This window comes from Nematolebias whitei, chromosome 19 (assembly GCF_014905685.2).
Source record: "Nematolebias whitei isolate Nwh7 chromosome 19, NemWhi1, whole genome shotgun sequence".
In the NCBI taxonomy this organism is placed as follows: domain Eukaryota; kingdom Metazoa; phylum Chordata; class Actinopteri; order Cyprinodontiformes; family Rivulidae; genus Nematolebias; species Nematolebias whitei.
In genome coordinates this window covers 38,533,382-38,545,395 of record NC_056516.1, presented here as the reverse complement: position 1 = coordinate 38,545,395, position 12,014 = coordinate 38,533,382, and the positions used below count along the sequence as shown (strand labels likewise).

Here is a 12,014-nt window from a genome sequence, read left to right as displayed (position 1 = left end):
CAGCAGAACCAGAGGCCCGGTCCCCAGCAGAACCAGAGGCCCGGTCCTCAGCAGAACCAGAGGCCCGGTCCCCAGCAGGGCCAGAGATCTTTCCCCCAACAGACCCAGCAGCCAGACCTGAATAAAGAACAGGCCGATATGAGCTGTGCTACAGAGTCAGACGACAAACAAGTAAAGGTACGCTTGATATTAAACACTACTAGGCTTGCGCGGGCGGGGTTGGTTTTTACTGTAATAATAACCGTCAGTCTTTTTGCTGCGCGCCATGACGGCAAGCGCAGTAGATAAAATCACGCGTCTAGTTGCTCTGAAACAAGATGGCTGCCGGAAAAACGCAGTTTATTTAGCCAAGTAAAACGATAACTCAAAGCAACTTACCAGTAACTTTTGTTTCAGAAATATTTTCTGAAACAAGCCTTTTATGTCAAGTTCTACAAGTAAACGGAAGTGGGGCGTGTCAGAAAAAAAAAAGTACTGTTAAATTTCTTATGTGTGTATATAGTACTGTACACAGTATGTATGTGCATCAATTGTTTGTTTAATTTCCTAAATTCTAATTCATGTACATCATAATAGAACTTATTTAGAGAACGTATTGAGTAACTACGTACCTGTTTTCTGGTGGTAGGGTTTCACAGCTCCTCTGTCCATGCTGCTGAAGCCTGGAGAGAAGGCCTACACTCAACGGTGCCGTTTGTTTGTTGGAAACCTGCCGAGCGACATCACCGAGGACATTCTCAGGAGGATGTTTGCAAAATATGGAGAGCCATCTGAGGTCTTCATCAACAAAGGAAAAGGCTTTGGATTCATCCGACTGGTACGACACAACCTGCTTCAAATGGGTTTTTTTTTACTCCTGGTGCAGTTTGGTCTGATAAAGATGCAAAATCTCTCTCATAGCAACATTTAATTTCTCTTTCAGGAATCTCGAGCACTAGCAGATATCGCGAAGACGGAGATGGACGACACACCAATGCGAGGCAGACCTTTGCGTGTTCGATTTGCCACACACTCTGCTGCTCTGTCCGTGAAGAACCTGTCTCCATATGTTTCCAACGAGCTCCTAGAGGAGGCTTTCTCACAGTTCGGGATGATAGAGAGGGCTATTGTTGTTGTTGATGATCGTGGGCGCTCCACAGGCAAGGGTATTGTTGAGTTTGCTTCCAGAATAGCTGCCAAAAAGGCCCTGGATCGTTGCAACGAAGGAGTCCTCCTCCTCACAGCGTAAGCTCGTTTTCACCTAGGACTTATGCTGTGACAACAAAACACTCGTCTTTTAGACTCATCTGTTTTTGTCCCATCCTTTTAAGGTCTCCTCGTCCTGTAATTGTTGAGCCTCTGGAGCAGTTTGACTGTGATGATGGTCTTCCAGAGAAACTGGCACTGAAGAACCATAAGTACCAAATGTAAGCATGTTGCTTGTATAGTCATGAACGACAAAGTTTTAACTGTTCTGTTCACCCATGCTTACTGCTATTATGTTGCTTGTGTGTCTATAGAGAACGTGAACAACCACCTCGCTTCGCCCGTCCTGGCACTTTCGAGTTTGAGTATTCCAAACGCTGGAAGTCTCTGGATGAAATGGAGAAGCAGCAGAGGGAGCAGGTGGAGAAGAACATGCGTGAGGCCCGTGAGAAGCTGGACAGTGAAATGGAAGATGCTTACCACGAGCACCAGGCTAATATGCTCCGACAGGGTAAGTTTAATAACACTATTTAATTACATCTCTAGCATTTGATGCTAAAATCCTTTCAGCATTTTCAGAATATCATTGTTCCTCATACATTTGCATTGTGAGTATACTTTCATCAGGTTTTTTTGTTTAAAACTTGAAAAATTATTACAGTATTGTTTTTGTTGGGTGGCTGTGGCTGAGTGGTTAGAGCAGTCGTCCTCCAATACGAGAGTTGGGGGTTCGATTCCACCAGCAGTCACATGCCAAAGTGTCCCTGGGCAAGACACTGAACCCCTAAATGCCTCCGATGTGTGTCCCATCGGTGTATGAATGATAAAGCTCTGATTATTCTTTGTACAGATCTAGTAGAGTCATGTATGAATGGGTAAATAAGACACAGACTGTAGTGAAAAGTGCTATATAAGTACAGTCCATTTATCCTGATGCATGCTCAATAATCCAGGTAGAAAAATCTAAAAAAGTTAAATCTGGTCACATGGTCAAGAAGGGGTCCTTCTTGAGCATGTGATCAGCTGGTTTTGGTTGTCAGCAGCAAAACTGGTTGATCCACTCTGAGAAGGTGCTGTTTAAGAGACTGAGCTGAATACAGCACCTCAGACTGAGGAAGTCTCTCGGATGAGAGATGAAACGTTTCTACATTTTTTTGTTGATTTGCTTTGTTTTGTTTTTTTTAATGTCCAGAGGACCAGATTGAACTTTTTTAGATACAGTCCATTTACCCTTTTTTTTTTTTTTTTTTTTTTTAGAACTGCTGAGGCGACAAGAAGAACTGAGGCACATGGAGGAGATTCACAATCAAGAGATGCAGAAGAGGAAGGAAATGCAGCTGAGGTACTTGAATTTATTTGACATGTCATTCACATTTCATATAAGTTTAAATCGGTACACGAACGTTTAAACAAAAACCAGTTACTGCTGCATGCCCACACATATTCTGCACCTGATGCAGATTTGGTGTCTTAGCATTCCTCAAAATGAAATTTTGGCTTTTAGAGTTTTAGGATGTCAAACATCCCAATTCTGTAGGTTTGTTTTATGTTTCACTGCTCGGCTGGTTTAAAGACTGGTGAGCAAAAAGTCAAATCTAAGAAAACTAATGTGGAAACTCTTAAAAATTAAAATCGGTGTTAGAAAGTTGTCACTTCTTTTGTAATGTAGTGAAATTTGTTTTGTTAGACATCAGTAGAAAATGACATACTTTAAAAACAATTAAACAGGCAAGAGGAAGAACGGCGCATACGGGAAGAGGAGATGCTTCGAAAGAGAGAACTGGAGGAAGAGCTACGCCGCCAGCGTGAAGAGAGCTACATGATGGGCAACTTCATGGAAGTGAGTCCATTTCAACACCAGACTCCAAACATCAAGTCAAAACAAAGTGTAATGATTTTGTTAAATGACATAACAACTTGTCTTTGTTTTGCAGAGGGAATTGAGAATGCACACCGGTGGAACTTTGGGCATGGAGGGTAAGATTTTCTTCTTTGAATTGGATCATCTTTAAAAAAAGAACAATAAAGTCCAACGCCCACCATTTTTCTTTCATATTGCATATCTGGCAAAATATGATAGACATAAAAATTAAACACCTATGTTCTATGGCAAATATTGAAAACTAATGCAAAATTATTTTTAAAAGGAATTTCTGTGCATTTTCAATCTGGTATTTTTTGAAACGGCCGGATTTATTTTACACACCAATCATCATTTCTGGCCAGGCTACTCATCGCAGGCACAAAATATTCAATCGTGTCCTGCGCAGTTCTTTGGAAATGCAGACACGGAGGGAGTTGGCATACATTATGTCCCACATTTTTTAATTTTATTGTAAATATTTAAATTTTATTGTAAATGCTAGCATGGATTAGATGGATACACTAGTGTTTTCAAGCTGGTCGGTCCGTCCAGGACTGATGAGTCTTCAGGTGTAGCTGCATCGTCTTGCCTTCGTGGTGGCTCGTTCGTGCATGTACGGAGCAATAACTTCACTCCGAATAGTTCTACTTGGTTCATCACTTGCAGATAAATTGAAGATATCTTCTAAATCAAGGCAAATATCTTAAATCGTCCTCACTCGCATGCGTCTTCATCAGAAATGCCCCTCCTGTGGCACGTTCCTTTCTTGACGTCGTCAGCCTTCAGCTGTCATTGGCCGTGCGCTCGGGTGTTTCCTTAACTGGGTGGTGGTCATATATTTTTTGTTTGTTTGTTTGTTTACACGTCTGACCTAAATGAAAATAACATAACACTCTTATTCTACTACAGTGATTATTAGGGCTGGGCCATATGGATCAAAATGAATATCTCTAGATTAAGATAAATCACGATATACAATATATCAATATTTTTTCTTTCCATAAAATAATAACAAAATTATATTTCTGAGTCAAAGCTTTGTCACACAGGCACATTAATTAACAGCTGTAACTACAAAATAAATATTTAAAAATAAACTATTTACATGTATTAAAGTTTTGTGTTTAGACTTATTTATTTATTAATTTATACATATATTTAATAATTATCCTCCCCAGCTGCACCACCTTCACTTTTAAGCGTGTGTGAACTGCAGCAGTGGGGGGCTGCTTGTATTCAGTGATGGAGGCGGCAATGGGCTGCGTGAAGTTGGCTCCGCAGAAAAACGCCCACAGATTGTCCAGTCTTACAGTGAGCCGAGTTAGAGCCACATTCATAAAACAGCTACTTATCACAGCGTTTCCTCTACCATTATACAAGCGGGGCGCCCCGTCAACAGAACTCCACCCCCAACCACCTGTCGGCACCGACGTAACGCTTAACTGGCAGCTCGCAATGCAGGCGCGCTAGCTAAAAAGCTAAAGGCAGCCTCTCCCTTCATGCTGAACCCTCACGCTGAACGCACCCCCGCCACTCGAAAGCTGTCGGTACAAACCGCGCACGGCTCAGATGTGCATCTGTCTCACATTTTTCTGCTGCACGTCTGACAAATCCGAACATAGCCATTTTTTTCCTGCTCACCAATTCTGCAAATTTCTCTTTCTCCATTCTGTGGCTGCTACGTGCCGGCGGGTTTTCAAGTATAACTATAGTGTTTATATTGAAATAATGCCAATTTATATCGTTAATGAAATTAAATCGATATTTTAAAAAATATTGAGAGATCGCCCAGCCCTAGACCTGTTAAGGGCACTTGGGACTAGAATGGTGGGTGTTGGACTTTGAGTAATTCCAGATGGTAAAATACATTATTTCAATATAACTTATTCAGGGAAAATGTCTGTGTAGCAGAACGATAATGTGGAAATGACCAGATAAACATGTGAGTCAGCTGATTAGTTGAACTTGGACAACAAGGGAAAAGTCACAGACACTAAGTTTTAAATATCACAGTAATAAAGAAAACATCAGAGTTTGTACAGGGCCTTAAAAAGTCTAAAATGTAAACATTTTACCTTTAGTCCCCAAATAATGTCCTGAATTTGTCCAGATTTTCTGTTTTTAGGTCTTAAGATACATCTTAAATTTTGTTTTTCTTTGTTGCTGTTTGAATTCATGCGTTCTGTTTGTCCTTTGCTGTAAGTTAAGTTTTCTTACTGACACTAAATTTGAGCTAAAACAGAGTAAAGGTGCAGAATAGCATGCAGTGGGTTTCCTTCTTGGAAAAACTTTAAAAGTCCTATTTGTGACGGAGCTCCTCGTTTACGGCCAAACCACCCTGAACACGCCTGACCTCGTCTAATCTTGGAAGCTAAGCAGGGTCGGGCCTGGTTAGTACTTGGATGGGAAACCACACTTACACCAGTTTAGATCATAACAGTGTTTCCCTTAGTGAAGTTGCCATGGTGGGACGCTCATCTCATCCATGATTTCTTTTTTTTCCGGTAAGGAGCTGAAATTTGAATAAAACTAACAACTCTGCCATCATTTCTCTTCATAAGATGAACTTGGTCTGAAACCTGAGAGGTGGCGGGCGACGTGCTATTTAATGGACTGCTCAACCTTTTAGCAGGTGTAATGTAATTTTATTTTTGTTTAAATCAGATATGGCCTTTGGAGGAGCCACCCAGCAGTTCTCAATGCCTGGGCTAAGCTTTGAGGGTCAGACGGTGTTGGGATCTTCACCTGGAAGCCTGATTAGCAACGAAATGGTAACGTATCCCATTTTGGGAAGATCCATATTTTGTTTTTGTCAGAGACACTCCCAGCTGCTTGTAGTCGTTGAGGCCAGCTGGCCCACAGCACGATGGGAGAACACCAGTGATTCTCTTGGGAAGGCTTGTTGCTCGTTGAAAGTTTTAGATCTGCTGCCCACCTGATTTATTTCTAATTCAAGCCATGCCCTCTGAGTTAACTAATAATCAAAGTACAACACGGTCATCCTGCACTAAACCATCAGAGCGCTGTAGACAAACCTGCTTCTCTGCTCACGCTAATACTTCCTCTGTGTCGTAGAATACGGTGCAAGCCCTGTCTGTTGTGAGCTGGACAGGCACTTTTCTGGCCGGAGGGTAGATTTAAATATCAGCATTTACCTTTTTCTCTAATATGATTCATCTTATTTTTCCATTTTAATGTGTTGTTTGTTTACACGAGGCACAAACGCATGGATCTCTGGATGGGAGTGATGAGTCGGAGACCTGAAGTAGGGCTGTACTTTGCTCCAACAACATTATCGTCACTGTAACTGAACATTTGAGGTTTTAGTGCAGGGTGATTGTATGAACCCTAAATTTAACAACAGTAAATGCATTAGTAACATCTGATGGGCACAAGCACAGCATGGTGATCGTTTACAGATGTGTGCTGGACTGAATTAGACATCTGCTCTCTTGAGTCTTGTCGATTTAGATTTCAGTATTTTTAGGTAATTAGATCTAGAACAACTTTTATGGCACAGAAAAATAATCACAACGGCACATGAAGCATGTGCACACACAGGGCTCCTCATCTTTCCTTAGTTTTTAAACACTGTTTGGTAATTTTCTTTTTTCAATCAAGTGAAACACAATCATTATTTTCACTTGTAAGTTCGCTGGCGGTATTGATCTCTCAGGTTCTGTAGTTACAACTTTGCAGTTTTTAGTTAAAATCATATTTCAGTAAAATAACTTCAGAGATGCACCGATTCCACACGGGGCGGGTGTGCGTAACTTTCCTCCATATTTAAATTTTTTTGAAAAACCTGTTGCGTACCGTTGTGCTAAAACATTTATTTGAGAGGTTTATTCTTATTAAATTTTTAACTGCTGTTTATTTTTAATATTATTAAACCTTGGATTAAATGTGATAAGTTCTCACAGTAATGGCATTTGGTGAATATAGAATGCATGAAACAGCACTGGATGAGCCCCCAAACTGTTTCCTTTTTGGAAATCTGCGTCCAGAGTGAAAAGGTTTTCAAACACCGGCGTTGTTTCAGTTTAGACCCTAAGCACAACATGAAAGTGCTTTGTATCGTCATCATTCTTTGTTCCCAAGCCATGGCTGCATTTGTGCTGCATTTAGCTCATTGCACATGAGATGCACCCGAGTAGAGCAGGAAGCTGCTAACACATGGGCGTGGTGGAGAATCAAACCTGTGACTTACCAGCCCCAAGGCAGCTGCCCCCTTTGAAAACTGTCTGTGTACGTGCCGTTACTTCAAAGGGTTATGTCAATAATGCATTCATTTAAGATGTAAGAAATCATTGTAGTTATGCCACCAGGTTTTGGCACAGCCAGAGACCCTCCTGTCCTGCTGCCCGTCATGTGAGGTACTAGGGCTGGGTGATATGGCTCAAAAATAATATTGTGATATTTCAGAGCATTCTGACGATAACGATACATTTTGTGATGGAACAAAAAATATATATTTGACAAAATAATTTGACATTTTGCTTTGCAGTATATGTATATATATGTATATGTATATCTATATAGATGTATAGATAAAGATCGATATGTGTCAGCAGCTTCAGATAAGATTCTTTGTCTCCTGCTCTGGCCCCCGTAATGCATTTGACTCTGGCCGCTGGAGCCCCTAAATCCCCGTTTCAGACTATGGAGCTTCCAATAACCAGGGTCTGCTTCTCAGTGGGTGTGTCACTGAGCGAGGAAAATTGATTAGAAACGTGAACGGTTCAGTGGTGAACTGGGGGCATAGCCATGGCACTGTGCTTTCTCTGGACCGTCACCCAGCCGTCCTGGGGTCCCGGCTGCTTGGGGTCTGCTGGAGGACCGCTAATGGGAGCTAGTCTCTGTTGTTCGTGCTGTCTAAGGGTACCTGGCTAGCTAATGGTTTCTCTACAACATGGAGCCGAGCTTCCTGTTCAGACAGCCCAGGCTGTACAGAGCTTTCCCGGTTTTCCTTTTGCAGGCAAGATTTTCCCCTTGGATGCCTCCTTTATTTAGGTTTCAGGCATGTTCCATTGGGAAGAGACTTCAAGATGAACCCAGAACTCTCTGGAGGGGTTCTGGATCCTCTCTAGCTTAAACACCTTGAAGTCCCCCAAAAGGAGCTGGAGCGTGTTGCTGGAAACGGGGAGGAATCTCAACCCAACTACGGATAAGTGGTAGAAGATTGAGATGAGTGTTCGTGTTTACACTCTGCTCCTCATAGACCGCTTCTTGTCTTGCTCTCTGTTTCTGGCAGCGTTACAGCGCCACTTAAAGGTCTGGCAGAGTTACTGCAGCCTTTTGGGGAATTTTCTGTAGTCCTTTTCTCAAAATGGTTCTGCAATATGGTTGAAAAGACAGATTCACTTTGTTCTTTCTGACCTTTCTGACTAAGTGATTTGGCCACATCCCACAAGGACGAGCCCTTTTCGATATAAAGCGAAGCGTGGGGCGGAACTTGAATGTGTTGACATGTAACACCACACCTAAATGTGTGACCAATTCCTCCCTCATTTTCTAAGCATGATAAATTTCAGCAATTATGTTTGTGGTTTCCTCTTTTAATTAAAAGTTGCTGTGCGTTCGTATCAATCTTGGTCATGAACCTCTTGCTTGTATTTAGGCTTAAAGTCTTGCAGCTGGGTGGTTGCGCACACCGTATGTCACATCGCTGAGCTGCTTTCAGCTCTGCTACTGCCTCGCTTGGTGGCAAAAGAGGCGGGTTAACTTCAGCCCTGCACGTTTCTTGATCCACTCAGAAATTGCACTCAAATCGTAAGAATGGCTGGGAGTCCTGGTTTCAAGTGTTTGTGAAAGTGCTGTGTTTCTGTGGGTGAAAACATTTCTAGACAGAACGCCTCATTTAAAAGGCTGTTTGAAGAAGCACAAACAAGAAAACTAAAGTACCGGATGTGTCCATGTCAGCGTCGTTACCTGCCGTGCACCCGGCGCTCAGGCAGGGTTGTTTCAGTGTTTTTGTTTGTACGTGCTTTTTTGGATGGAATAAAAACAAGTGTCAGTAAAATGTGGGTGGGGCGGGTATGTAACTAGTCGAGGCCTTAGTTTTGGTATGATGCACATGGGGGTTTGGAACTGGGCCATTTAAAAGCAGTGGTTCCCAAATGGGCTGGGACTTGACGCTCAGCTGTAAAACAAGTGGAGTGGTCTTGAAGATCTAAAAAACATAAAGTTTAGTAAAGTAAAGGGTGATAATATTCAGGCATCTCCTTAATTCCATTACAATTCAGTTATTGTGAATTATTGATGCATTTCAAACATCTTAATGCATCCCCTACACACTTCTCCCTCATGTGACTACTTGGAAACCAATTTAGTATTTAATTTAGTTCATATACCATTTCAGCCATCATGTGCATGTCTGTTATGCAACTGTTCCGGCTTTCTTTCCTTATAGTATGCTTGGCCATAACTGCTAGAAAAATGAGCCATTAATGATAAATATATATTTAATACATATATATATATGTGATAAGGTGCTTTTGGTTTGGGAACCACTGGTTTAAAGGTTCAAGTTGGGAGAGGTTTTTGTGAACACAACCCAGTTTGTGTTTATCACCTAACATTCTGTCTGAGGCATAAATATATATTTTTAATAACTTGAGTTATTGCTTGATAACTTGGACTTCATGAGATTTGGTTGTTACAATCTATAAATGGATTACAAAGGTTTTTTAAATTTACTTTCACTAAGAATGAATCGGTGCATCTCTAAAGTTTGAGCAACATACAGAGTAAATTTACTCTGAGATTTAATAATTACCACCAAATGGATTGTTTTCCAGTTTGTACTGTGCTTAATTTTAGTTGAGATTCATGTCATACTGCAAACTAGTAACATTTTTTCAAATGTTCTTTGGTTTAAATGAATCTTTTCTTGTGTTGGTTTAGCCTTCAAATGGCATTTAATGAAGAGAAAACTATTTATATATATTTTTTAATTAGCAAGTCAATTTAAAGGTACTCATTGCAAAATATGAAACCAAACAATAAATGTCACCCTTAGCTACGTTGATATGCATTTCTGAATGGCATGTCCTCACAAATCACTTTGATTTGCTTATTTTATTCATCAAATCTGAGCGTAAATATGCACCAACACACTGAAGTCTTTGACTTTCTCAATCCCAAGTGGCTCTTCTGTGAACGTCACCGCTGGCGACCGTATTTCAGCCACTTGGGCTGTTCTAAGTAAAACACATTCAGTAGTTGACTTCTCACAAAGTTCTATTATAAGAACGTTTTAACCATTGATCTGGAAAACACATTCAGATTTTGTTTCTGTGTGTTCCTCGTGTTCTGAACGGTCTTCATGGTTTTTCAATGAGTACCTTTAATTTTGCTAAGTGTCATTTTGTTTCAAGATAATTTGCACAAGATATATTTATCCTACAAATGTCAACGTTGGCCCTTTTATGTTTTGTATGAATAGTTTATTTCTACAATACCATTACTTGGACAGCTGATTATTTTACACTCAACATTCCTGTTTGAGAAAGACATGCAGCACCTGATTAAATATTTGACATTAATGAAAGTTAAAACACATTAGCTTGAAATAAAAACAAACGACATTCTTCATAATATGTACAATGATATGTATTAATTCAGTAATTGCTTCCACATGGTGTTTTTATTGCCGCAGCAGCGGTGACTCTGGTCTGCATGAATGCATGCTGACCTGAGGAGCTGTTGGGCTGTAAGCTAGTCTTGATATGTACTGGAGAACAGACCATAATAGATGGGCGCAGACTAACAAAAACATTACCCTCTCTTCCTTTTCCGTATGTAACCTGTGGCACCTGTGGACCTTCTAACGGATCGAACGCTTTCTTCGGATGTGCCTCCTGCTGGTTGCTTTGTAAACCTGCTCACGATATAAAAACCACCTCTATTGCTACATGTTTACACACCACCTCTACATGGACATGAACTGTGCGCTGCTCGTGCACTGATCCCCCCCCCCCCCAAACCATACCTTATTCCTCACCCCGACCATCTCTCCTCCCTGTAAACTGACCACCAACAGCGCAACGAGCGCTTCAGCCAGAGTGGTTCTAGGGGGATGGTTGCAGGTACCTCTGGGTTTAGCAGGGTCCGCGAGGAGTTCGAAGGTCCCCTAAAGAAGCCCCGTTTTTAAAAGCTGCTCCTTGATTCTTCTGGCAGCACATCTGTGTAGATACTCAAGACAAACATTGAGTCTTACTACTTGTATTTAAGTTGAAACTGTTCCAGCATTTTAGTCACTCAGTTGACTGGTTTTATAATTGAGTCAAATTTTTTTCATTTTATTTAGTATTGTCATTAGCGTAGGCCGAGGTCACCAAGTTGTGATCCAGTAGTTCTTTTCTGACCATGTATCCTTTCTGTTTCTAGATGTATTATGCTCTGTGAATCGTCGTGAAGTGAAAACTGTAACTTTCTCATCCTTTATGGCTGTGTTTTGTGCCATACGTTTTTGGAGCTGAAGCATGAATAAAATAAAGGCACACTGGTTCCATCTGAACAAACTTTTAACATTTATTCCTTACGTTTAACCAACCGTTCACAATCCACTCCGATCCCACGACGGGCCGTTGTCTCACAGAACAAATCGAGTCTTTGAGTGCAGTTTGAATCGGTTCTCAACTTCAGCAACATGTGCAACACAATCTACAAACCACAGCTCAAACTAAACGGGTCAGTGAAGCTCTAAAAATCTTAAGTCATTTTGTTATAATTCTCTCTGAGGCCTAACGTTGGAGGAACTAAGGACTGACTCCCCCAACAGCAGAAATAAGTTTAATCTTTATAAGTTTTGTTTGTTTGGATGTGGTCCAAGTATTGCTTGCTAAGTATTTGTGCAGGTATAATTTAAAAATACTCATCCTGGTCAACCTTTATTCCTCTTGGTTTGTAGATTAAACGTAAGTTTCTTGGCAAACGACCTTAAAACATTTGAGAATTCAAA

At 41.0% G+C, this 12,014-nt stretch overlaps 1 protein-coding gene across 2 annotated transcripts in view; it reads left to right on the top strand.

The window, feature by feature from the left end:
* sfpq (splicing factor proline/glutamine-rich) overlaps positions 1 to 11,793 on the top strand; it is a 13,013-nt gene extending 1,220 nt beyond the window's left edge. For both annotated transcript variants that reach the window (XM_037693138.1, XM_037693137.1), the window contains 10 exons: positions 15 to 177; positions 629 to 817; positions 923 to 1,224; positions 1,311 to 1,406; positions 1,500 to 1,696; positions 2,443 to 2,527; positions 2,914 to 3,025; positions 3,120 to 3,162; positions 5,714 to 5,820; positions 11,094 to 11,793. In XM_037693138.1, coding sequence (XP_037549066.1) covers positions 15 to 177; positions 629 to 817; positions 923 to 1,224; positions 1,311 to 1,406; positions 1,500 to 1,696; positions 2,443 to 2,527; positions 2,914 to 3,025; positions 3,120 to 3,162; positions 5,714 to 5,820; positions 11,094 to 11,204 — 1,405 coding nt within the window. In that variant the 3' untranslated portion in view covers positions 11,205 to 11,793. The remainder of the gene's footprint in view (positions 1 to 14; positions 178 to 628; positions 818 to 922; positions 1,225 to 1,310; positions 1,407 to 1,499; positions 1,697 to 2,442; positions 2,528 to 2,913; positions 3,026 to 3,119; positions 3,163 to 5,713; positions 5,821 to 11,093) is intronic.
* The last annotated feature ends 221 nt before the right edge of the window (positions 11,794 to 12,014 follow it).